At 43.4% G+C, this 24,527-nt stretch overlaps 1 protein-coding gene across 3 annotated transcripts in view; it reads right to left on the reverse strand.

Annotated features, from left to right (window-relative positions):
- The window catches only part of PDE6A (phosphodiesterase 6A), a 57,560-nt gene that overhangs the window by 30,636 nt on the left and 2,397 nt on the right, over positions 1-24,527 (reverse strand). For 2 of the 3 annotated variants that reach the window (XM_032851521.1, XM_032851520.1), the window contains exons 2-7: positions 19,076-19,228; positions 18,253-18,342; positions 17,521-17,661; positions 12,467-12,541; positions 6,010-6,074; positions 1,047-1,113 (exon numbers count right to left, since the gene is read on the reverse strand). In XM_032851521.1, coding sequence (XP_032707412.1) covers positions 1,047-1,113; positions 6,010-6,074; positions 12,467-12,541; positions 17,521-17,661; positions 18,253-18,342; positions 19,076-19,228 — 591 coding nt within the window. The remainder of the gene's footprint in view (positions 1-1,046; positions 1,114-6,009; positions 6,075-12,466; positions 12,542-17,520; positions 17,662-18,252; positions 18,343-19,075; positions 19,229-24,527) is intronic. The other variant, XM_032851523.1, reaches the window with a different exon arrangement.

Raw genomic sequence — 24,527 nt, forward strand, 5'->3', positions numbered from 1 at the left:
CTGGGCCCTGGGATCCAAGGCCATCGTTATCTGGCGCTCCCCTTCCCCTCAAGCCTCATCTCTTGACCTCTTCCTGTCTCAAAGCTAATATTCTAGCAACACTGAACTGCACGCCCCATGCCGTTCAAACCTCTAGGCCTGCATTTGCTCAAGTTGATGCCTCCACCAGGAATCCCCTTTCCTGCTCCCACCAGCCTAATACCTATTTACTTAATACTCAACTAAGACCAACACTCTCGGAAGAAAAGCCTGACTTAGATGCCTCCTACTCTGTGTTCCAAGAATATGCCATGTATATCTCTCTTGTGCCCTTATCACATTGGAGTATAAGACCCTGTTTAAAATATCTCCCCATTTGATTATGAGCTTCAGAACAGAGAGTGTATCTGATGCATCTATCTTTCTATTCACAGAGCCAATTACAGTGCCTGGTACCTACAAAATCTTCACTATATAAACTTCTTGCTACGTGAGCTGCATTGAGTAGTATGTGCCTGGAGAAGGATAAAGGGTGACCAGGCCCAAATATGGGGGTGATGTGCAGCTAACAGACAAGACCCTTCTCTCTAGGGCAGGGGATGCTTACTCCATTTTTGACCTTGAGTGGGTAGGGCATGGTGGGAGAGGGAAATTTGAGCTCTGCTGTACATGGTACAGCTGGGAACATGGCAGGGATGAGGGCTAGGGAGCGGCAACTAAGTCTTTGGAATGAGAGGCTGGGACTTGGTCTGTGGTGAGCCTCGAAGACCAGTCTGCCATGCTTTTGCCCCTGACATATGAGCAAGTATCTTATCAGTAAGACAAGTTGTCAGTAAGACTAAGCAATTTCCCATCTAAGGATTATTTCTCTGTGTATTTCACATTTCCTCTAACGTCAATTCTCTGTCCATGTCCTTGGACCAAGTGTCAAGTGAGTTGAGAAACGAGAGAATCAGGCTTTTAGAGACCCACACTTCCCATAGTGTTTCCCGCTCTCTCGATCTGAAATCCTTTCACTCTCTTCCAACTGGTCCAAGACTCTCCCCCTTCCAAGTTGTATTACTTACCAGGCCATTCTGGGCAACATAAGTGGGCAGACCACTTACTAAAGCCCAATGATCAGGAGGTGGATTCCTGTAAAAGCCAAAGACAACTGGTAACTTTTCATATAGGGACAGCTGGACTAAAACCTTGAATCTAGGTCTTTGCCCCCCTCTACTCTCTCTTGGCTCTCAACTCCTGCTTCTAAATACTATGCCTGAAGGAGGCCCAAATCTTCTGTAAGCATCTTAATGTTTCAAATTTAGAAAAGGAAAAAAAAGCATGGTGAATACATTTTATGATGGCACACTGAGTTTGATTTTCCAAGCGAAGGGACAACATTCATTCAGCCATTGTCATTGATTGCTGAGCAAAAGCAGACACAACCCTTTCCCTCCATTAATACTTATACGAGAGAGGTAGCTTAATTCCACAGAGAGAGAGAGAGAGGAAAGACATCTACGGTGAACTCCAACAACGTACTGAGCACTAAGCTGGGGCTTTACATATTTATTCACCCCTCACAATAATAGTACAATTTTTGATATTATTATCTTTTATTTATTGTAAGATTATACTTGGTTTTTGTGAGAAAAGATAGAAATGTGGAAAAATGCATTAAGATCTTCATGAACCATTCATTTGTCTTTTTCTATGTTATTAATTTCTTGGCTTATATTTATTCTTTTCTTTGGGCTTTTTTTTTTTTTTCAGTTTGTGGTTAATTTCTTGAGATGTTGTGATGGTAGACAGCTCCTATCTGCCCCTCCAGATCCATTCTCGAACCCTCTCCTCCCTGTCTGTATGGACTACATCAATGGGGCCTTTGGCCTTCTAGCTTTCCTAGTTGCCTATGAAGATTATTCTAATTAGTATTTTGTTATTGGTTTCTAGGATACTTACATTGTGATCAGGGGACATTCCAAATATTATTTCAATCTTTTGAAATATATGAAGTTTACTCTGTGGCCCATTATATCACCAATTATTATAAGTGTTGTATTTATGCTTAAAAAGACTGAGTGTCCTCTGGTTTGGGGAATGGGGTGCCATAGTCTCTCTATAGCTATTAGATTAAGTTTAATTGTGTTATTCAAATATTCTATATTCTGTTTTAGTCTGCTCCTCCTATCAACTAGCAAACATGGATCTGCCCATATCTTATATTGCCATCAGCTTTTGCCTTTTTTTTTTTGAGGCCATGTTATGAAGTGTATACAAATTAAGAATTGTAATATCTTCCTGTAAAGCCAGGTAAATTAATTCCCCCCCCCCCGCTTTTTTTTTTCAGGATCGTGCAGGTTTAACACAAAGTTGTCCTGGGAAGTACATCTCAGTGGGAAGGCTCTAGGGGTTTGCTCAGAATTATAAGTCAACATGAGAGTCACAAGGTTGTCCCATGCAAAATCCGTCTGTTTTGATGCTTTGTTTTGCTAGCAATGTGAGCTCAAAATGTTGACTCACAAAGTTTCTGCTTATCCCAGATTCTCTCTCTCTTTTTTTTTAAATTTAATTTTATTTTTTATAAACATATAATATATTTTTATCCCCAGGGGTACAGGTCTGTGAATCGCCAGGTTTACACACTTCACAGCACTCACCATAGCACATACCCTCCCCAATGTCCATAACCCCACCCCCCTCCCCCAACCCCCCTCCCCCCATCAACCCTCAGTTTGTTTTGTGAGATTAAGAGTCACTTATGGTTTGTCTCCCTCCCAATCCCATCTTGTTTCATTTACTCTTCTCCTACCCCCTTAACCCCCCATGTTGCATCTCCTCTCCCTCATATCAGGGAGATCATATGATAGTTGTCTTTCTCCGATTGACTTATTTCGCTAAGCATGATACCCTCTAGTTCCACCCACGTGGTCACAAATGGCAAGATTTCATTTCTTTTGATGGCTGCATAGTATTCCATTGTGTATATTTACCACTTCTTTATCCATTCATCTGTTGATGGACATCTAGGTTCTTTCCATAGTTTGGCTATTGTAGACATTGCTGCTATAAACATTCGGGTGCACGTGCCCCTTCGGATCACTACGTTTGTATCTTTCGGGTAAATACCCAGTAGTGCAATTGCTGGGTTGTAGGGTAGTTCTATTTTCAACATTTTGAGGAACCTCCATGCTGTTTTCCAGAGTTTAACCCCTTTATTATTAAGAAGTGACTGTATCTCTACTTGTGTTCTTTGTCATATTGTCTAATTTTATCTGATATTAATATAGTTATATTAGTTTTTTCTATTAGCATTTGCATGGTATACATATTTTCCATTCTTTTACTGTCAACCTCTCTGGATTCTTATCTTTTAGATGGGTCTCTTATGAAGAGGAGGCACAGTATTTCTTCATACCTAGAAAGTCAACTGTTCCTTGACAGATCATTTCCTACATGTAACTATAAGGATAAAATGCTGCCAGTTCATCTGTAACACAATGTTTTTTGAAGTTGTAATTATAACTCTATTAATAGCAAGAGTGCTTTTAGAATATAGAAATAGATTTTTATATTCCACAATTTTCCTATATTTTTGTGCCATTCAAAGCAGCTTTTTGTTTCAGTGCTGCATTATGGTATATGATCTCTTCAAGTTACTTTAAAGAAAAAGATTATTTATCTGAGAAAGAGAGAGAGAGTGCAGAGAGGAGAGGCAGGGAGAGCACAGTAAAGGGAGAGGGAAAGTTTTAAGCAGGCTCTGAGCTTATCAAGGAGCCCCATGTGGGGCTCATGATCCTGAGATCACAACCTGAGCCGAAACCAAGAGTTGGAGGCTTAACTGACTGCTCCACCTAGATACCCCTCTTTAAGTTACTTTATATGGCAGTTAAATTCAATGTGGGTACAACCAAGGGTGGACACAACTCAGCTGAAGTCCTAACAATATGAATGGCCATGACCAAGTTCATGCGTAGACAGGCCATAATACCTACATCATGACTGCCATCTGGCTGACAGCGATCATACAGAGTCATTGATTCTATTCCAGAAGTGTCAAAACGTAGAAAACTATGCATCTTAGAATCAATGAAATGTGATAGGTTTCTTTCTTTTCCAGGCTGACAATCTCTGCCATTTAACTGGCACATTTAGTGGATTTACATTTTAAGTAATTATCAATATATTTAGGTTTAGATATTACCTTAATGTCCACTTTTTATTTTTTCCACCTGCTCTATGTTCTTTCTAAACCTTACTTTGTCTTCTTTTGGTCTGACTAACCATTTATTTACCATTCAGTTTTCCCCCCTCCTTGTTCAGATGGCATGTAGTTTGACAGTCATTTACCAGAGTTTCGAATATTCTGGCTCTCACTCCGGGCCTATGAGAGGGTTAGAGTCTCTGCCCCCTTGAGGTTAGTTGCGGCCATGTACCGACTCTGGCCCATAAAATGTGAGAAGTGAAGAGCGCCACCTCCGGAGGGATGTTTAAGAGTCACTGCATGCTTTGTAGTATTCTCACTTCCCTCTGGCAAGATTTGAAATGGTGGCTGCTCTGTCAGCTGTGGTCCCTGCCTGGCTACAGCCCATACAGGATCCTCTGGCCACACCCACCAACCAGCAATTTACACGGAGTGGGATGATAAATAAATTCTTACTGTTTATACCACGTAGGTCTTAAGGTTTTGTACCATAATACAGCCTGGCCTATTTTAGCTGATAGAAAAATTGCTATCAGGAACAGGGTATTGCCATAACAAAGAACCTAAAATAGGTGACGTCTCATTGGGTCTGTGTGGAAGGTAGCAAAGTGAGTGTTATCAGAAGCTAGAAGGATGTGATGCTTGATGAACAATGGTAAAACACTGCAGAAAACTGTGACCTGCAGTAACTCATAACACAGATAAGGAGTTTAATAAACTTATATCTCTAGAAAAGAAGTTAGAATGGTTAAAGATTATGCATTTGACAAGGTTTAAAAAAAAACATGGATGCCTCAGTGGCTCAGTTGGTTAAGTGTCTGACTCTTGATCTCAGCTCAGGTCTTGATCTCAGGGTCATGAGTTTAAGCCCTGAGTTGAGCTCCATGCTGGGTATGCAGGCTAACAAAAAAGGAAGAAAAGGAAGGAAGGAAGGAAGGAAGGAAGGAAGGAAGGAAGGAAGGAAGGAAATAAGTGAGGGATAAGCTTAGAAAAGAATCAGTTTTCATGCAAAAAGGAATGAACAGAGAGACCCCAGAAGCTCAGGACCTTGAAGCAACTTCTCATCCCCAACTAGTTACAGATAAACCTGTGAACTGGGTTGTCTGTGTAATGGATTATTATCATTCAGTCTGGTGTTGACCAAGATCAACTCCCGTTGTGGCCTTTCATACCCACTGTTTACAGATTCAGGTGACTCATGGTAAATCCCAGAGTCTGATTTTGGACTGGAGGTGTCTGGAATTCAGTTAAGAAACCCAGTTTCAAGACGAAACTGTGAGCGTGCCTCTTAGCACAGAGAGGATTCAAATAGATAACAAGACAACTAGGTTTCTGACAGTCATCTACTGACCCAAAAAAGTACAAAAAGGTACAACTTCTACTAAAGTAGGTTCTTGACTGTTGGACTCTTAAAATGGCCTTTGAGTCCTTACCACGTATGGGGAGGTGGAAGCCTCGCGCTCTGGGAGTTCTTTCCTTTCAATATCCTCCGTGGTCTGGTAAGAAGAGAATGAGCTTTCCTTGTGCCGGCTTCTTGCCTTTGCCTCACCCCCAGATATGCCTTCACAGGAAACCACTGGAAAGCCCTGATCAGAACCCACGGTCTCATTCTGTAGATGGGGAACTGAGGCCTGGGACTGGGACTCGCAGCCGCTGACTCAACATCTAGCTCTCTTCCCAGCCCCTGTGGTCTTTCCACTCTTCCATGCTGCCTCCTTACTGCTCCCCCTGTCTCTGACCAAGTGTGTGGCCTTCTTGGGTTTGCTTAGTGTTGATCTTGGAATGAGTATCAGTGGACATTGGTAACATGCTTACCAGTCAATATGTTTTGAGGCGAAACTTACGGGATTACTTTGATGTCTTCTTTGCCATGTAGGATGTAGTCAATGACCTTGTAAAAGTTGATTTCCTAGGCAAAAGAGAGAAAGAAACCTGTAACTTGAGAGCCAGAGACACAACTTCAGCATGAGGGTATCCATGACACAGGGCTTGTTCTCTACTGAGTACCCTGTGGTTTTCCAGAAACACCAGCCTGGCCCTCTAAGGGCATAATCCGGCTGCCTCTGGAGCTCACTGTCCTCAGCTGACTCATGATTCAGCATGCTTAACCTTCAAACCAGCTGATGGTGGCCAGGCAGGGGGTGGGATCTTGGAAAGAAGGATAGGAAGTGTTTCAAGGGGCGCTGGGGGTTGAGTACAAGGAGAAAGAGAGAAAGACTGCTGACTGCTTTCTGGAGTTCAGGGAGAGAGGGAGGTGGAAAGGAGATTCCTGTCCCATTTAGAGTTGTGGTCAACTTAGCCCTCCCTGCAGGGCTCAGCTCCATGGTCCCAGCCCCCTTTTCTCCTTGACTCCCATCACTCAGCTGCGCTCTTTGCTGTGTCAGCTCCTCCAGACCTGTCTTCCGAATCTTACTTCATTCCTCCAACTCAATTTCCACCTCTTCCATCCTTCCTACCTCCTTGCACAATGAAAAGTCCCATCTCTAAAGCAGATCTGTTCAGTTACCTGACTTCCTAACATGTAGTGGGATATTGGCAGTGGAATATTGGATATCCCCCTAGCTCTCCAGGGGAAAATTCGATCACCTTACTAGATCCTCTGAACACCCAGCTGTAATGGGCAGGTTAGAAACCATTTTACAAATGGGAAAAAATGAAATCCAGAGAGAAGAAGGAAGGGACTCATTTATAGTAGACAGTGAGCCAGGATCAGAAGCAAAGTCCTTGACCCCTACTCTCAGGGATCTTTCTGTGATGCCACTTAAGGTTAATCTTATGTTAACCTAAGACAGTGTTTTACTCTCTGCATCACTCTCACCCAGAACAGGGCTATCTGAGGCATGGACCCTGGACTGGAACTATCAGCAAACAATTTGGTACCATTCCATGATGAGATAAAAACAGGAATGGAAAATCAGTGTTTAGAAACTTGTATATAGCAGTTTGAGCTACATTAGGTCTGTTGAGACTAACGAAAAAAGGGAAGGGGATTTACATTTTGTATGTCTTTGAAACTTTTAATTTTTCTAGTTGCATAGTGTTATTGCATTTTGAAAAGGCTCGGCCCAAAGTGGATTGGAAATTCAAACAAACCAACCAACAAAACTGTTCCTTGAGCGCAGTATTTTGGGAAATGCTGCTCTAGAGATGTAAATCTTGGACTCCTGACTCACAACCTCCACAGAGAAAAACTCCTGATTCAGTCAAAGGTGTCTGAACGTTCATTTGGTTGCAGGTGATCATGACTTTCTTCATGTTCCCGAAGAAGAGGCTCTGCTCCTTCTCACTAGCAGCTACTGTGACTCATGGTCTAGTCTTGGTTTTACTGTGTGCACTCTTAGGGTCTCAGTTTCCCCAGCTGGAAAAACCAGTGGTGTGTGTTTGTTTGAGATGCCCAAATGGGGGCAGAGCTGGGCACATGGAGATCCTGCGTCTCCCTTTGTTTTCTCTCACTTCCTTTCCTGTCCTTCTGCCTTCCTCGGTAGTCCCTGGCCAAGGCAAGCACAGTGGACATGGAGGGGTCTAAAGACAACCAGAAAATTTTAAAATCTAAGTTAGATAACCCCCAAAGTTCTTCCCAGCTACGATTCTAAGATTGTGGTTGGATGGTTAGCCATATCCCTCATAGATGAAAACACGTATCTTCTTTGACCCAGCAATTCCATGCGTGGTTATGAATCTTAGAGACACATTTCTAAATGTGGGGAAAAGCATCCTTTGCCCCAGCCTGGGGTCTCTGAAGTCTGAAGACAACATAATGTTGTCATCAGGAGAATGGCTGCCCAGTGCCTGCATCCAGGGGACACTCTGCATGTCTCTGGAACAATGTAGCTGTATCCGTGCTCATAGCGGAAGATGCCAAAGAGGAGTCAAGCTAGGAAAGTAAGGCACAAAACAGAAGCATCCCCTTTTATTGAGGGTGATGCTGGTGGTAGAATTCTAGGAATATGTGGGCATCTGTAGATGTTTCTGGAAGGATCTAGACTGCTCGCACCTGCTGCCTCAGGGGAGGCTGGATTTCTGTGGTGTACCCTTTTGTACAGTGTGAGCTTTTCACGTGTGCATGTATCACTTTTTCAATAAATGTAAACAAATTGTGCTAAGGACATTGTTTAAAGTGAAGCTATATCCTGTAGGCAATTCCTGAATGCAAAGGTGGGGGCGTCATCTGCTGAGACCTGGGTAGACCTAAGTGTCCCTCTGTGGGGGAAAGGAGGCCGACTTCTATGACCTTCTTGACCTTCTTCAGGTCTTTCTTTTAGGCCATCTGTCCTTGGGTCTGGGCTGCTCCCTGAGGCAAGCTGCTGGCTCCCTGGGCCCCCCAGGCTTCTGTCTCCAGGGTCTGTACAAGACTCCTTTAGAAAGGTTAGAAATGGAATTTTTTTTTTTTTTTTTCTGAAGCCCACAGGAGAGTCAATTTGCTTTCACAGAAAGCAACAAAAAGATCACTGTACTTGAGGTAAATAGGGCTTTTTCCACACATGGCAGCTCAGCCCAGTTGCCTTCAAGACCATATTCATGTTAAGAATTAACCAGGATTTGGAAAGTCAAAACTGAGCCATCAATGAGCACCTTTGTTACCTTCCACCTGAGCAGCTAAGGCAACAACACAAGGGGCTTTGAAAGAGCCAGAACCAGCCACAGTCCTGTGTGGAAATATGCCAGTTTTGAAACGAGTGCTGTTTTTGGGGTTTTTTCCATGAAGCCCAATTAGCCTGTATCAGTTTTTAATAATGAAGGCACACACACGTACAACGTTTTCTTTACATAAGGGGATGAAGGGAGGTGTAGACTCCCTGTTGGCGATCTTTAGACTCACAATTTGCAGAGGTTAATTTGCTCAAAGTCCAGACCCAAGCTTACTTCTCACGTGAATGTGGCAGGTAAAGTGTGAGGCTGTTAGAAGGCCCGAGGGAATGCTAAAAAGCCAGGTTGTAATGACTTACCGGAAAGAAAAGCATCCTGCATTTAAACCTGTGCGAATGAATTGACCCCTCATAACCTCAATCTCCTCAACCGTGAAATGGACATAATGAGGATATTTCCTTCATGAACCCGTTGAGAAGAGTAAATGACACAGTCCAGCTAAGGAGCTGCTCAATAATGAGATTGAACCCCTGTAGCCATGATGACTGTTTGCCTGTGCCGCGTCAGCCTGTGCTTGGCGGTAGCTACCATGGCCCGGCCAGGCCATCTTGATTATCCAGGCATTACAGATGAGGAAGGTGAGGTTTAGAGACGTTGTTCAAGGCCACACAACTGGCTGGTGGAGCCGGGATCTGAACTGAGGCTTGTTCCTTCCAAGCCCAGTCTTTCTGGAAGATCTACTTTAGGCCAATCCTGCCCTGCTGGGTCTGGGCCCCAGCTATGTGTGTCTCCTCCCCAGCTGTGTCCTAGACCTAGAACTGGCTTTGGAGATGAGTTCAGTGACAGAGAGATGAGAAAATCCAGGACCCGAGGGATTATTGGACTGAGTTCACCCCACAGGTTAGCAACCAACACAAGCCAAAGTCCTTTGCTCTCTGGCCTTTTCCATCACAGCCTAATCCCTTATACTCTTGCAAGGACTGAGCCCTTGCTACCTGAGATGTAGACAGGTTTCTGGGAAGGACAGTCTTCACCATAAGTGTCCTAGTCATCGCAGGGAAACTGATCAAGTGATGGGCAGCATTTCCTGGACTGGTGCTTAGTGAGAATATGTTCCATTCAGCTCCATCTTGAAGATTGGGGTGCTCGAGGTTGAAGAGCCGGGTAATTCAGAGCCCAGCATTTCTCTGGCCATCCGGGAGTTGGAGATGACCTCTGAACTCAGGGCTCCACTCAGAGAGCTGACTCTTAAAAGCAGCCTAAGAAGTTGAAGTTGACTGAAGCTGGTGGTGTCTGGAAGCCATGGTGACCTCTATCCCAGGTCCTCCACTTCTGCTTTTCAGAAGATACACACCCAGCTCTTAAATGAATTGGAGAGAAAGCTCCACAGTGGCACAGCACCTGGGCCAGCACAAAAAGCTGTGCTTAAAAAGAAAAGTTGTAGGGCACCTGGGTGGCTCAGTGGGTTAAGACTCTGCCTTTGGCTTGGGTCATGATCTTAGCGTCCTAGGATTGAGCCCCACATCAGGCTCCTCGCTCAGGGGGGAGCCTGCTTTCCCCCTCTCTTTGCCTGCCTCTCTGCCTACTTGTGATCCCTCTCTCTGTCAAATAAGTAAATACTTAAAAAAAAAAAGAAAAGAAAAGTTGTCCCCAAGTTGCTTTCCAAGAACGATGCAATCCGATGTGACGCGGTGCTTGAAGACTCAATCTTCCCAAATGAAATCATGCAATTGTGGGGCTGGAACAGTGGTGTGAAGCGAAACAACAGAGGGTTAAAAATTTACTTTGGAGAAAGCCCAGCAGATGACGTAGATTTCCAGAGTGAAATCTTTTCCTGGTGTGTTCATGAAGCTCACAGCCAAGGGTGTTAATTTTGAATTCTTGGAGTTTGAATTAAGACTAACTAAAGTCCGTCATACACACATATTCACCCGTGTGCTCTCACTCTCACACACACACATGCACATTTTAATTTGGAGTAGGGTTAGGGTTGGCTGGGTGGAATGAGGCATCCAGGCAGAAATTGATACACAATTTCAGACAGGCTAAAAGATCTTGTGGGACAGGACTCTGCTGCTGGACTTGACTCTGGGCATGACTCTGCTGCTTACTTGTCCTATGTGGCCTCAGCTAAGGTCATCCATTCAGTCTACAGGTTCCCTAGGCTGTTTGTGTGACAGATCTGTTTACCCTGCCTCATCTTTTCCTCCCCACAGATACCATTTCAGCTTCTCTAAGGTGTTGATGCCTCATCTTTTAAAATAAAGCAGTGGGGAGCACCTGGGTGGCTCAGTCGGTTAAGTGTTTGCCTTGGGTTCAGGTCATGATCTCAGGATCCTGGGATGGAGCCAGCTGAGTGGGCAAGGAGTCTGCTTCTCACTCTGCCCCTCCCTCCACTCTTGCTTTCTCTTTCTCTCTCTTTCTCAAATAAATGAATAAAATCTTTAATAAATAAAAAATTAATTAAAGTAAATCAATGTTATGAAAGCAGAGTTCACAAATTCTAGTGTCTGGAGAGATCTGATAGAACCATAAATGAGAGCAGGGGCTGGGGGGCAGGGGAACACAAGGAGAATGGCGGGGACTTTGGCAAACTAGCGAGCTCAGACCAGGTTCTTAGGAGGTAGACGCCATTCTGCTTCCATCAAATTTATCCTGTGGGAGTGCCTGGATGGCTCAGTCAGCAGACCATGTGACTCTTGATCTTGGAGTTGTAAGTTTAAGCCTCGTGTTGGGTGTACAAATTACTTAAAAATAAAATCTTTTTTTTTTTTTAAGATTTTATTTACGTATTTGACGGCGAGAGAGAGATCACAAGTAGGCAGAGAGCGGGGAGAGGAAGCAGGCTCCCTGCTGATCAGAGAGCCCGATGCAGGGCTCGATCCCGGGACCCTGAGATCATGACCCGAGCCAAAGGCAGCGGCTTAACCCACTGAGCCACCCAGGCGCCCCGATCTTCCATTTTTTAAAAAGAAACTGAGAATCCAGATATTTATAGGAAATATCTTGATTTTTTATTTTTTTATTTTATTATTTTTTTAAAGGTTTTATTTATTTATTTGACAGAGATCACAAGTAGACAGAGAGGCAGGCAGAGAGAGGGAGGGAAGTAGGCTCCCTGCTGAGCAGAGAGCCGGATGCGGGACTCGATCCCAGGACCCTGAGATCATGACCTGAGCTGAAGGCAGCGGCTTAACCCACTGAGCCACCAAAGCACCCCAATATCTTGATTTTTTAATATTAAGCTACAAATTTTTAAAAATTTAAGCAAAAAGAAACAATTTTAAATGTATGCAGCCAAATTGGTTTGTCTACTGGCTGGAATTGACCTTTTAGCCATCAATTTATACAATCTCATTTAGATATTAAGGTTATTTCCAGCTCTAATTGTCTGCAATTCTAAACATTTGGTGGGTGAATCTTTGAGCAGATAGCTTTGACCTTTTTGGGACTCTTTCCTTATCTGTGGGATGAGGATATTAATTCTTCCTTAGTCAATCCCACCAGGTTATTAGGAAACTTTAGCAAGATATTAAAAATGCCTTATAAATTACAAGGCATGGCAATTAGGACCAATTATCAGACCTTCAAGGGAAATGACCCAACCCAGAGAAGATAAGTAACTAAGTGAAAAAGAAATGTCAGCAAGGTCTACAGCGCCTTACATTTGCATTTCAATAAACATTAGATCATACAGGCTAGTCAGAGACGTACCCTTCCATCTGGAGTCCTGGGACCAGAATATGGTGGAGCCTCCCCCATCAGCACAGGCCAGACATCAAAAAATTCCTAGGAATGAGAAAGACAATAATTACATGTCTTGAAAACAGGTCAAAGGAGATTAAGAAAAGAAGACCCAGCCATATGAGTCATCTATCACTGAAATTTGGAAGGTGGTAAGAGCTCACTGAAAACTAAGCTTGGAAGGGAGGCAAAAAGTTCATTAGCCTCAGAGGATGTTGTTAGAGGATGTTGGCCATGTCTGTGCTTCAAGACATTGATGAACTAAGGCTGTCTAATCATTCAGCAATAAACAGGAGCTGAGTTGGAGTCCCCTCACACTTCCCAGGCTGTAGGAGCGGATATGAGAAGGAAACTGGGCTCTCTATGTCTAAAAAATTGACCTTAAGGACATGTTAAGCATGCGACCCAAGCTTTAGCTAAAACCATGTCCTCTGCAGCATCATTTACAGTAGTGAAAAGTTAGGACAACCTAAGTGTCCAGTTAAGAGGGGACTTACTAGACAATTATGGTACGTCTATTAGCGATAATGCTACAGACGTCTATATGCGGATTAAAAAGATGTCCTTGACTCACTGATGAGTGAAAAATGTGAGGTGACAAAAATATAGATCATGTAACCACAATGCTTAATTAACTATGTACATAAAAAATGCTCTCACTCTTAATCTCACAAAACAAACTGAGGGTTGCGGGCGGGGGGGGAGAGGGTAGTGGGGTTATGGACATTGGGGAGGGTATGTGCTATGGTGAGTGCTATGAAGTGTGTAAACGTGGCGATTCACAGACCTGTACCCCTGGGGCTAATAATACATTATATGTTAAAAAAAAAAGAAAGAAATGAATTTATACTCATTAAAAAAAAAAAAAAGAAAATGCTCTCAAGGAATTCACAACAAAGCATCAACAACTGGTTTTCTCTGGGTAATTGCAGTGGAACTCTATTTAGCAATTTTCCTGTAATCAAATTAACTGCTTTTGGAATCAGGGGAAAAAATATCTTGTTTAAATAAGAAAAAAAAATGGTGCCAAATATGGACCTGGGATCCAACAAGAAAGGATGACACCCATGAGACAACTTTTAAAGATACAGGCAGGGAAGAGAGAAAGAGCCAGCTTCAGAAGAGGAAACTTGCCGGGACACTGCACGAGCTCTTCCCTGCCATTTGTCTACTTGTTTTTGGGGGCTGACAGAGGAGGCCTCCATCCTTCACTGCCCTCTCTGTTCATTCATCTGTTGCTACTTAGGGACAGTGATCCGCTAATGCGGGGTCATTGTGGGTAGGATGCTAAGCCCTTCCGCTCTTGGCCTCGTTCTCCTTTGAACAGGATGGGTTACCTATTCCATCATGCAGAGCACAAGCAGAAGAAAGTCCACATGAAACTCAAACTCCATGTCCTTAAGCTTCTGCCCAGTTGTACTCTTTATCTTGACTACACAACAGGAAGAAATTCAGTTATGGGGAAATGGGCATAGGGAGCCTACCTGAGCCCCGCAGCATGTTTGCTACTAGACACACAGAGAGGAATAAGGCAGAGTTCACACCCTGGGGGATCTTGCTGTCCCTTGTAATCAAGTACTCAAATAACAATAGGTAGACAGGATGTGAACCAAACAGTAATGGAAAAAGAACACAAATGTTAGAGGAGCCCAGAAGAAAGACAGATACATCAGGCTGATGACCATTGTGTCAAACACTGAGTGGCCTTGAAGAGTGTCCCAGAGAGAAGCAGTGGGCTGGGTGGACAGTGGGGTGCATTTACACTTGCTTTCCTCACTCAATCTCTCTCTCTCTTTCTTCTTTCTTCTGTTTTTTAAACAGCTTTATTGACAGGTAATTCACATGCCATATAATTCACCCAGTTAAAATGTACAATTCTGTGGTTTTATTGACTTCTTTCATCATGTTAATAGCTCAGATAAGAGCTTAGCTATCTGTGGGGGGTGGGGGGTAGGTTGTTAGAATGATTGTGTGCAGACCAGCCCACTTGTAATTGCTAGATTGTTCCATCTTTTGGGGGGGACTAAGGCAGAATATTCTTGTTTAAATGTGACTATCCTTTTTAGAGGGAGTTCAGAAGAAACACAACCACACACAGCAGCCTGCACCTGGGGTCAGATCCTTTCAGGTTTTTGAATTCAGCTACTCAGAAGTTCTTTCAATTAAGAAAGAACCATTCATTTGATATGATTGTTTGATATACACCTCTGTGTATATGTTCTATTCATTTGCTACTTCCTGAAGGTGTGTCAAAGGACTTATTGCTGGACCCCGTGATATTTGGCAAAATATTTGGTTCAGAAGTATGCAAAATTCAAATGGATATCTGCACTAAAATCAGAGGTTCCCTAAAATCAGCCGATACCCTACTTGCACCAAAATCACATACAAAACTATTTTAAAAGCAAAAATCAGAATAATAGGACTATGAGTATATGGAAACGTGATATATAATAAAATAACATATCAAGATAATGGCATTTTAAAACAGTGAAAAGGTAGACTATTCTTTAACTGGAGAAAAATGAGTGAGGGACAAAATTTATCCCATCTCAAACCATACACATTCATAATTTCAAGATGAATGAAAGATTAAAATTAGAGCACATCAGATTATTTCAAATTCTCTTTATAATATTAAGGTTGGGGTTTAATATTAAATAAAATCCAAAACTTGAGTGTCTAATATATACAGACACTTGATTACTGATAGAGGTATGTTAGGGAAAGATGATATTTTCAATAGGACAGTGGAGAAAGAATGATCTTTTCAGCAAATGGTTTTGGGTCAATTGGATATCCATATGGAAAAAAGTTAATATTGACCTCACACTGTACATTTAAAAATTTCCAGGTAGATTATAGAGTTACATGTGAAAGTTAAAATAATGAAATTTTAGAGTTAACATAGATGAATATCTTTATTACCTTGAGCCAGGAAAGAGTACTTAAATAGGACAAAAAAATCAATAACCATTAAGAAAAAGATTGATAAATTGAACTACATTATAATTTAGAATTTACATTCACTGAAACATACTATTAAAAGAATGAAAGTACAGGGTGGGAGAAGGTATTTGCAAAGTATGTTATTCACAGGGAACCCCTATCTAGAATGTATAAACAATGCCTATAAATCCTAAAATTTAAAAAGACAAAACAATTTTTGAAAATGGAGAAGAGCCTTGAATAGGTACTTCTTCTGAAGATATCCACCTGGTCAATAAATGAGAAAAAATGTTCAACCTCATCAGTCATTAGGGGAATTCATATTAATACCCAATGAGATAACACAACATGCCCAACAATATGGCTAAGATTAATAAGACTGGCAATACCAAGTATTTTAAGGAAACCCTCATACATTGCTAGTGGGAATATAAAATCATTTTGAAAATCAGATGGGCAGTATCTATTAAAACCAATATCCAGAAATTCTACACCTAGGTCAACATCTAATAGAAATGGGTACAATTGTGTACCAATAGATATGTACTGTAGTGTTCATAATAGCAATATTCATAATAGCCCAAACATCCATCAACAGTAGAATGCATAAATACTTTGAAGATTATTTATATAATAGAACATTCCATAAGAATGAAGATGAATGAACTAATGCTATGTGGAGCAATAAAGATGGATCTTACAACCAAAATGTTGAACAAAGGGAACTAGATATGAAAGAGTATATATTTGTATGACTCTGCTTATAGGAACTTTAAAAATAGGCAAAATTAACATGGCATTAAATGTGAGTGATAAAGAAATTCTATGTAGGGTGCAAACTAGAAAAAAGAAAGTTGCCAAGTTCAGGAATTCTCAGAAAATGCCCTAGAAGGAGGTCATAAACCCTCTCCACGGTTTGTCAAGCCTATGGCCCACCTGGGACTTCTCTAACGAAGTCATTAGGGTCATAGTGGTCACCTCAGGGAGGAGGGAATGGAAGTGAATGGGATGGGGTAAGCAAGGGGCTTCTGAGGTGTTAGTAAGGTTCTGTCTCTTAATCTTGGTGGTGGTAACATGGAGATGTTCACTATGTACAATTGACGGACCTCTTCATCTGCAATTAGCACTCACCACTGTGTATATGTTCTATTTCAACATAAAGGCTTATTAAAAAGAATCCACATGTACTGATATAGAGAGATGTTCACAAAATATTAAGTAAAAAGAAATAAAGCAGACTATCAGGAAATGTAGCCTTGCATTTATTAAACAGTGCCTTAGAGGATTCTGATTGAAGTCTGGGAGCCTCTGGACTAGACCCAAGATCTCTTCCAACTTCAGATTCTACAATTCTTTAATCACTAAACCAAGTATTTGGAGGGTCTGCTTTTGTCAGTGCACCACAATCAGCACCAGGCCCTGCAAAATGACAGGAGTCCTGGATCTTGGCTCTTTGGCATAAGAAATCACAAACCTAGTAACTCTGGAACTCTAGTCCAAGGCTGAGAATGATGAGTTGCGAGAAGCGGAGACAGGTAGAGAAAGAAAAATGGGGAATTGGTTGGGGAAAACCTGGTTGAAAAATATTGCAGGGGCCCTACTGGTCTCTGCATCTTTAGCCTCTGCAGCTTTGCCCCCAGATCCAAACATCTGCCTCCACTTTAATTGCCCAGATGGGCCGTGGGCTTGACAGACCATGGCGAAGTTTTATGCCCACTTTTGAGTGCATTTTCTGAGAATTCCTGAAGTTGGCAACTTTGTTCTTTCTGGCTTGCACCCTACATAGAAACTCTTTATCGTTTTCCTTCACCATATCATCAAGCCTTCTCACATATGCTTTCTTTTCCCATGGACCGGGGAAGACCAGGTTGTTTTCACTCACTTGTGCCCTAGATCGACTTTTCCACTTTAAAAGTTGGTACTCCATTCTTCAGGGTGAAAGACCTGTAAAGACCTTCTCTCAACCAGCCACATCCTCCCAGCCTGTTCCCTGTGAACTAAATGTGCGACATAAGTTGGGCTCTGCTGTATATTTAACCTGTTCTTGGAGATGTCTGTTTCTGAAGCCATCTCACCTTCTGTTTGGTCATGTCTAAGAGCCCCACAGAGTATCTGTCGCAATTGAGGAAGGCTCGGACCGTGTACAGGGCTTTGTGGAACTGCCTCTCAATGTCCGTGAGCTCTTCGAAGACTTTGCTCCCAGACCACAGCAGTATCTTAACAAAACACAAAAACAGAGTCAAAGTTCGTGAGGCACAAAGCAGCGGCTAGCAATAACCCAGGAACAGTGACAGGATAATTATCCCCATTTTATAGATGGAGAAACTGAGGCCCAGAGAGCTGAAGTAACTGACCAGCTTATATTGGGTCCTATTCTTTCTGGTTTTTTTTTTTTCATTTCATAGATTGTTAATAAGAATAATAATAACAAACACAGATTGAACACAAGTGCATTATCTCATTTACTCCTGACAATAATCTTTTGAGGGTGGAACGCACCGATATTAGCCTCACTTTTCAAATGGGGGAGACTGAAGCTCAGATAGGGGCAGTGTTTTGCCCAGGGTCTTCGAGTTGGTAAGTGACTTAACAACATCATTTAGGTTGCTTGACTTGAAAACTGTGCATAGAATCACTCTGGGATACAGCTCTACAAACACTGGCCACCTCATTAACACTTCAGATGCTGGGCAGAGACTCTGTGATGGTTCGGGCACTTTTATCAGCCACTGCCTTGCCAGCCTGACCACAGCGATGCATCTGCAAAAAGACTTGTCCAGCCCATTCCCCTGAGTCAAGCCCCTTACCTGACCACGCCGAGTCTCACAGTTGTGCAGGTAGCTCAGGTGGTACACCTTCATGATTAGATTTGCAAAATTGAGGTACTTGAGAAGAATCTGGAAATCAAATAGCATGAGGGGAAATTGATGAGAAGGAGAAATCTCTCCTCTGGCCACTTCTACCATCAGCAAATATTTGAATATTTTAAAAGCATCAGAGGCGATTTGAGCAAATGGAGCATGGAATGTTGACTCATAAAATGTTGCACCGTAAGAGAGCAAAACTCAGAGAATGCAGAAAGTCAATGTTCATGGGCTATATTAATGAAAAACTGTTACTATTCATTGAGTTTGCAGTCCCCGTGATAAGTCATTTAGGTATGTTATCTCATCTGATCATTGCAGGTAACCCCTAGAGGTCGATACTGTAAAATTAGGCCCGTTTTATGGATAAGAAAACTGAGGCTTAGAGGTGCCTGGCTGGCTTAGTTGGCAGAGCATCTGACTCTTGATCTCAGAGTCCTGAGTTCAAGCCCTATGTTGGGTATGGAGTCTGCTTAAAAACAAAAACAAACAAAAAACCCCTGAGGTTTAAAGAAATTAAGTAACTTGCCCAAGTCAAACAGGTAGGTATTAGCAGAGTCAGGACAATTATCCTTGTACTCCTGGCTCCAGAGCCCAACACCCTAACGATTACCCTGTCTTGTCTGCCTTGGAGAGCATCACATTAATCTGTCTTACAGATGGGGAGACCAAGGCCAGGCCAAGTAACAAGTTTCAGGGAAATTCTTGAGCTGGGTCACCTGGGTCTCGAGCATGACCATCCTGGCAGTTTCTAAAGCATTCTTACCTCCTCATCTGTCTTGGTGAAGTGGGGCCCATCTACTTTATTCACAGCCATGATTACGGCCACCGTGTCCTTCCCATTCATTATGGGGGAAGCCAAGATGTTTTTGGTCTTGTACTCTGTGAGCGTGTCCACGAAGTCACAGAAATGCTCATCCTGAAGAGAGACAGAGACAGGCACGATAGGGCAGAGGAAGAGCAAAGATAGTAAAACAGCGGAGAGCCCCATGTGCCCATGGTAGGAGGTGGGAGAGGGGACTTGCTATTATTTTGTTGACAAAATATTTTGTTGACAAGAGAACAAGACATTTCCATCTACTTCCATTCAGCCAGGGCAGGGCAGTCAGGGATGATTTCTGCCCTGGAAGCCTCCAAACACCTGTAGGAGAAAGTCTGAGATACAACTTAGTAAGGGTCTGTGGAGGAGATGCGAGCAAAGCCTGTGGGGGCCCAAAGATGGGGGCACTGCCTTTGCCTGGGGACAGGGCTTTGGGGAAGGCTCCCTTGAGGTGATTGCAGTTAAGCCCCAAACAGAAACTTGAGTGAGGAAGAGACTTTAATGAGTATAATGATCACACCTGCTAGCAGGCATCACAGGTGGCGTTTTGCTTACATCAACTCACTTTCATCCTATGAGACGGGGACTGCTAGTAGCCCATTCTCTTTAAAGGGAAACTGAAACTCTAGAGGTGGATGTGATTTGCTACGTATGTGTGTGTGTATGGGCACATGTGCGCATGCACACGTGGGTGTGTGCTGCCTGTACCCTTTGCTGCCTTTACGGGAAGCCTCGGTTAAGGGTAGACCTGGGTTCTTGTCATTGAACAAAAGAATTTGGTACTTCCAGCTTTTTGAGCAATTCAGTTCTAACACCACACAGCCAGTCCAATGGATATCCCTCTCCCACAGGTCTTAATGGAAGCTGCGTTGTGTGTCAGGCTTTACACTGAGCTCTACGGATCCAAAGGAGACTAAGGTTCATGCCAGCTCACAGACAAATCAGTAATGGTAATACAGGTCCTAGGGCTTGGCTCAAAGCTGTGGGAGTACAGAGGAGTACGCATCCCAAGTCCCCACCCCTAAAGCAGCCTGGGAGACCAGAACAGGGTAGAAAGACGAGACAGAGCCTTAAATCCAAAATAATCCACCTTTCTGTTTCTTGGTAGCACTATGAGTTTTCCCAACCCTCAGCATTGCTTGGCATACAAGCCAGCCCAGATATGCAGAGTTCGTGCTGTTCTGAAAAAGGAAGTGTATTTCATAGAGCTGATTCCCACGGCTTTTCTAGAGTTGCGTATGCAGAACCTTTCCCACGATAAATTCAGAGCATGATGTTCTGCATCTATGGATTTCTTCCAGTTGAAGTGGGATTAGACAGGTGACAGCACTGTTGTCGGTGAAGGGGTCTCAAACCAGGTGAAGGGTACAGGAATTAAGAGAAGCCTGCAGGGCTCTACTTGAATTAGCATCAGAGGATTAAGCAAAATCTCTAAAGAGGCATTAGTCATGAAGGGTTTTCCATGTCATTCTCTAAGGGCACCGATAAATCCTTAAACACAGGCCTGGGTGGGGGGGAGGGGCATGCTTGGATTCATTTCACGAAGAAGCCATTCCATCTTGCAATACTCACTTCTATCAGGGAAAACAATGCTTGGCCCTTACCTGCATCTGAAGCAGATGTTACTAAATCCACCAGAACCCTCTTTCAGGGTTCTGAGAGCCCCAGAACTCTCTCACAAATAATACAGCTGTCAACTGACTGGCGTTCGCACAATCATTGCCATCCTTATATTTTCAGCATAGAAAGTGTTCCCTACACCCGTGTCACAGAACCTCAGATTATCAGAAGCAGAGGGGGCCTTAGATGCCATTTAGCTCAAACTGCTTATTTTTAAGTGCTGGGAATCAGATGTCCCGCTTAGGGAAAGCCCAGAGTCATCCATTCATCCAGTGAGCATTTGTGGAGTGCCTTTATGTCAGGCACTGTTCTAGACCCTGAAGCTGTGGCTGTGAAAAAGGGGGGGGGGCATCTGTGCAGAGGTGATGCTGAGAGCTGAGGTTCCAGGGAAGCCAGGTGGCTGAAACACATTCTAAGCAGAGAGCAGAGAGTGCAAAGGCCAGGAGGAGGCCATGAGTTGGCCCATCTGAGAAACAGAAAGAAGAGAAGGGTAGCTGAAACAAAGTGAGGGAGAGGGAGAGTGGAGGGCAAGGAAGTGCTACAGGTGGGCAGAAGCCCCACCTGGCTGAGCCTTGGAGGCCACTGTGAACAGGTTAGATTCTATTCCAGTACAATACAAGACAGCTTCTCATTCTCAGAAATCCCAATTCCTCTTTTCAAACCTTTATGGGGCCAAGCTCTGCTGTGTCCCAGGGTGAGATCTACTGTTTATGGGGGCAGTAAGGATATACACAGCCCTGAACCTGATGACTTAATCTGTTATCTCATTAACTCTCACAGCAGCCCTGTCCCATAAAACTGTCACCTTCCGTATTCTATAGACAACTCCCTCACTGCACTGGCAAGTGGGACAGCCAGTACTGGTTTATATACAGATACACTGGTATCATGTACTGGTTTATATAATGATACACTGATTCATTCATTCATTCATACATTCATTCATTCATATTTACTGAACACAGGCTCTGTGAGAAGCATTGGATATGCCAAGACCACTAAGAAAGAGGAGGTTGTCCTCACTGGGTCCTCACAGGAAAATGGGAGCATCACGTAAAACATGAACCCACAATTCAAACCGTAACGCGAAGGATGTCCCCACAGGATGGATGAGTGGGAGGGAGGGACTTGTTCTCTGAGGCTTCAGGGGGTCAATCAGTGCATTATCAGTAGTTGAAGATTCTCTGAGCCTCCGTTCGCCCTTGGGTAAAATCAGAGTGTTGGACCAGGTCCTCCTTGAAGCTTCCTTCCAGTCTAGCATGGGCTCCAGGTCCCACACGCAGGGAAGGACAACAGCTGTGGGAGTCTCTGGAATGTGATTTCACATTCAGTCTTTAGAAACGGGAATTGTCATGTGTTGGAAAAACTCCCTGTTCTCCTTTCCTCTCACTCTAGTAACACACCCACACCACTCTGACACAAGATATGTAGGTGTTTCTCCCCTACTGACCAGCTCTCTGACACCAGCTGACTGCCCAACGATTCGGTTGAGTTCTGACACCATCTATCCGGAGTCAGAGTCAGACCCCTAGGCTAAGAGTTCAGTCCCACAAGACTGTCCCCACTTCAGATACCAATCACAAGTCCCACTTTGTCACCTATACTTCTTACAGGCTGGCTAGAGCAGGGTCCCCAGGCCCCCTCTTTGGGTTTGATAATTGGCCAGAACAGCTCACAGAACTCAGGGAAATACTGACATTTACAGGTTTGTTGTCTGATAAAGGACACAATTAAAAGATACAGATAAATTGTCATGTGAAGAGATACAGAGGGTGAGATCCTAAAGGGTATTGAGAGCAGGCACTTCCGGCCCCTAGAATTGAGGTGTGCTGCCCTCCTGGCGCATGCCTGAGCTCACCCACCGGGAACTCTCTGAGCCCTGTCCTTTTGGGGATTTTCACAGAAGCTTCCTTACATCTGCATGGTTATTAGCTCATTTCTAGCCCATCTCCTTTTGTCAGAAACTGGGAAGGTGGGCTGAAAGTTCCAAGTTTCTAATCATGGCTTGATCTTTCTGGTGATTGGCTCCAACCAGGAGCCTATCAAAAGTCATCTCATAAGAACAAAAAAACCATCTACCAGATAGGAAATTCCAAGGAATTTAGAAGTTCTAGGTCAGAAGCTCCTATCACTTAGGAAATTATAAGAGTCTTAGGAGTTCTGTGTCAAGAGTCAGGACAAAGACCAAATAAATATTTCATTTTATAAATCACAATATCACAGCCAACTGGGCAACGGTCATCATTTATTAATTCATACAATGATCTGTAATGAGTACCCACTCTATCCCAGGTACTGGACTAGGTGCTGGGGACCAGTGGCAAATAAACCAGACAGGAACAGGAAGGCCTTGTGGGCTTTCCTAAGGAGAAAGGATAAATAATAAAATAATAAAATAATAAAACACAAATATTGAAGGGCTAGTAGGGTTGCCAGATTTAGCAAACAAGCACAAGATGCCTAGTTAAACTTGAATTCCAAGTAAATAAACACTTTTTAAAGTACAGGTATATCCTAAATATTACTTGGGACATACTTATACTAAAATATAGTTCTTTGTTGGGGTGCCTGGGTGGCTCAGTGGATTAAAGCCTCTGCCTTCGGCTCAGGTCATGATCTCAGGGTCCTGGGATCGAGCCCTGCATCGGAGACTCTGCTCAGCAGGGAGCCTGCCTCCTCCTCTCTCTCCCTCTCTGCCTGCCTCTCTGCCTACTTGTGATCTCTATCTGTCAAATAAATAAATAAAATCTTTAAAAAACATATATAGTTCTTTGTTTACCCAAAACTCAATTTTACTGGGAATCCTATATTTTATCTGGCAATTCTAATGGCGGGTCTTCCTGAGGCGATCCCAAGATTGAGCAAGAATTTGCTAGGACATGGGGAGTTCCATTACTACCCTGGGAAACTTCTTCATTCACGGTTTCACATTTCAAAAATCTGGTGATTGTGACCTTGGCCCAAGTGTTTTGAGGGTGCTGAAGGCTATCAGTTGTTGATGGTGCAGGGTCAACCAAGGCCAAAGTCTAAACCATCTTCCTCCTCTGCCACTCAGCCTCCAGTCACTCTCCGGAGTCCTGAACAGAGCAAGATTCCTCAAGGAGGGAGCAAACACAGGCAAGTGCTGAGTACCAAGTCTTGCTCGTCTAGATGAACTTCACCCCCAGGCCAGAGTCTCCTGCCAGGGAGACTGACCCAGGCTTGAAAGCTTCTAGAGAAGCGCAGGCATTCCTTCCAGATGAACTTGGGGTTTGAGCAGGAAATAGTGGGCGTTCCCTTAGCATGGGGTCTCAGCAAACTCTTAGACCAGGGAACGTCAGCATCAGAGCACCTGCCTACATTCTCAGTCCCTTAATACCAGGATCGACAGAAACTCTTAGCACCTCTCTTCCGTTTTTCCGACCAACAGCCTCTAAACTGCAATCTCCAGGAGGGCAGGACTGGATTCTTCTCCAAGTCCTACACAGACCTGATACACAGCATCCATCCCTTAGAATAGATCCTTAACAGCAACAGAATAGGAATAATAACAGCAAGGAGCAGGAGTGGCCAATAGCAGTCGCTACAATGTGCCAAGAACCTTGCTAGACGGGAAATAATTCTCTCCTTGGATCCTACAACAACACTACGCAGGAGGAATTCTTGTCCCATTTTATAAATTAGTGAGCCCAGGCAGACTCAACAATACGCTAAGGCCACTATTCTTGGAAAGTCACAGAGTCGTGATTCACACCTGGATGTGACCTCAAAGCTTAACCTCTTCATTCTCTGCTGTACG

The sequence above is a fragment of the Lontra canadensis genome, unplaced genomic scaffold (genome assembly GCF_010015895.1).
Source record: "Lontra canadensis isolate GAN:19392208 unplaced genomic scaffold, GSC_riverotter_1.0 scaffold5, whole genome shotgun sequence".
NCBI classification, from domain to species: Eukaryota; Metazoa; Chordata; class Mammalia; order Carnivora; family Mustelidae; genus Lontra; species Lontra canadensis.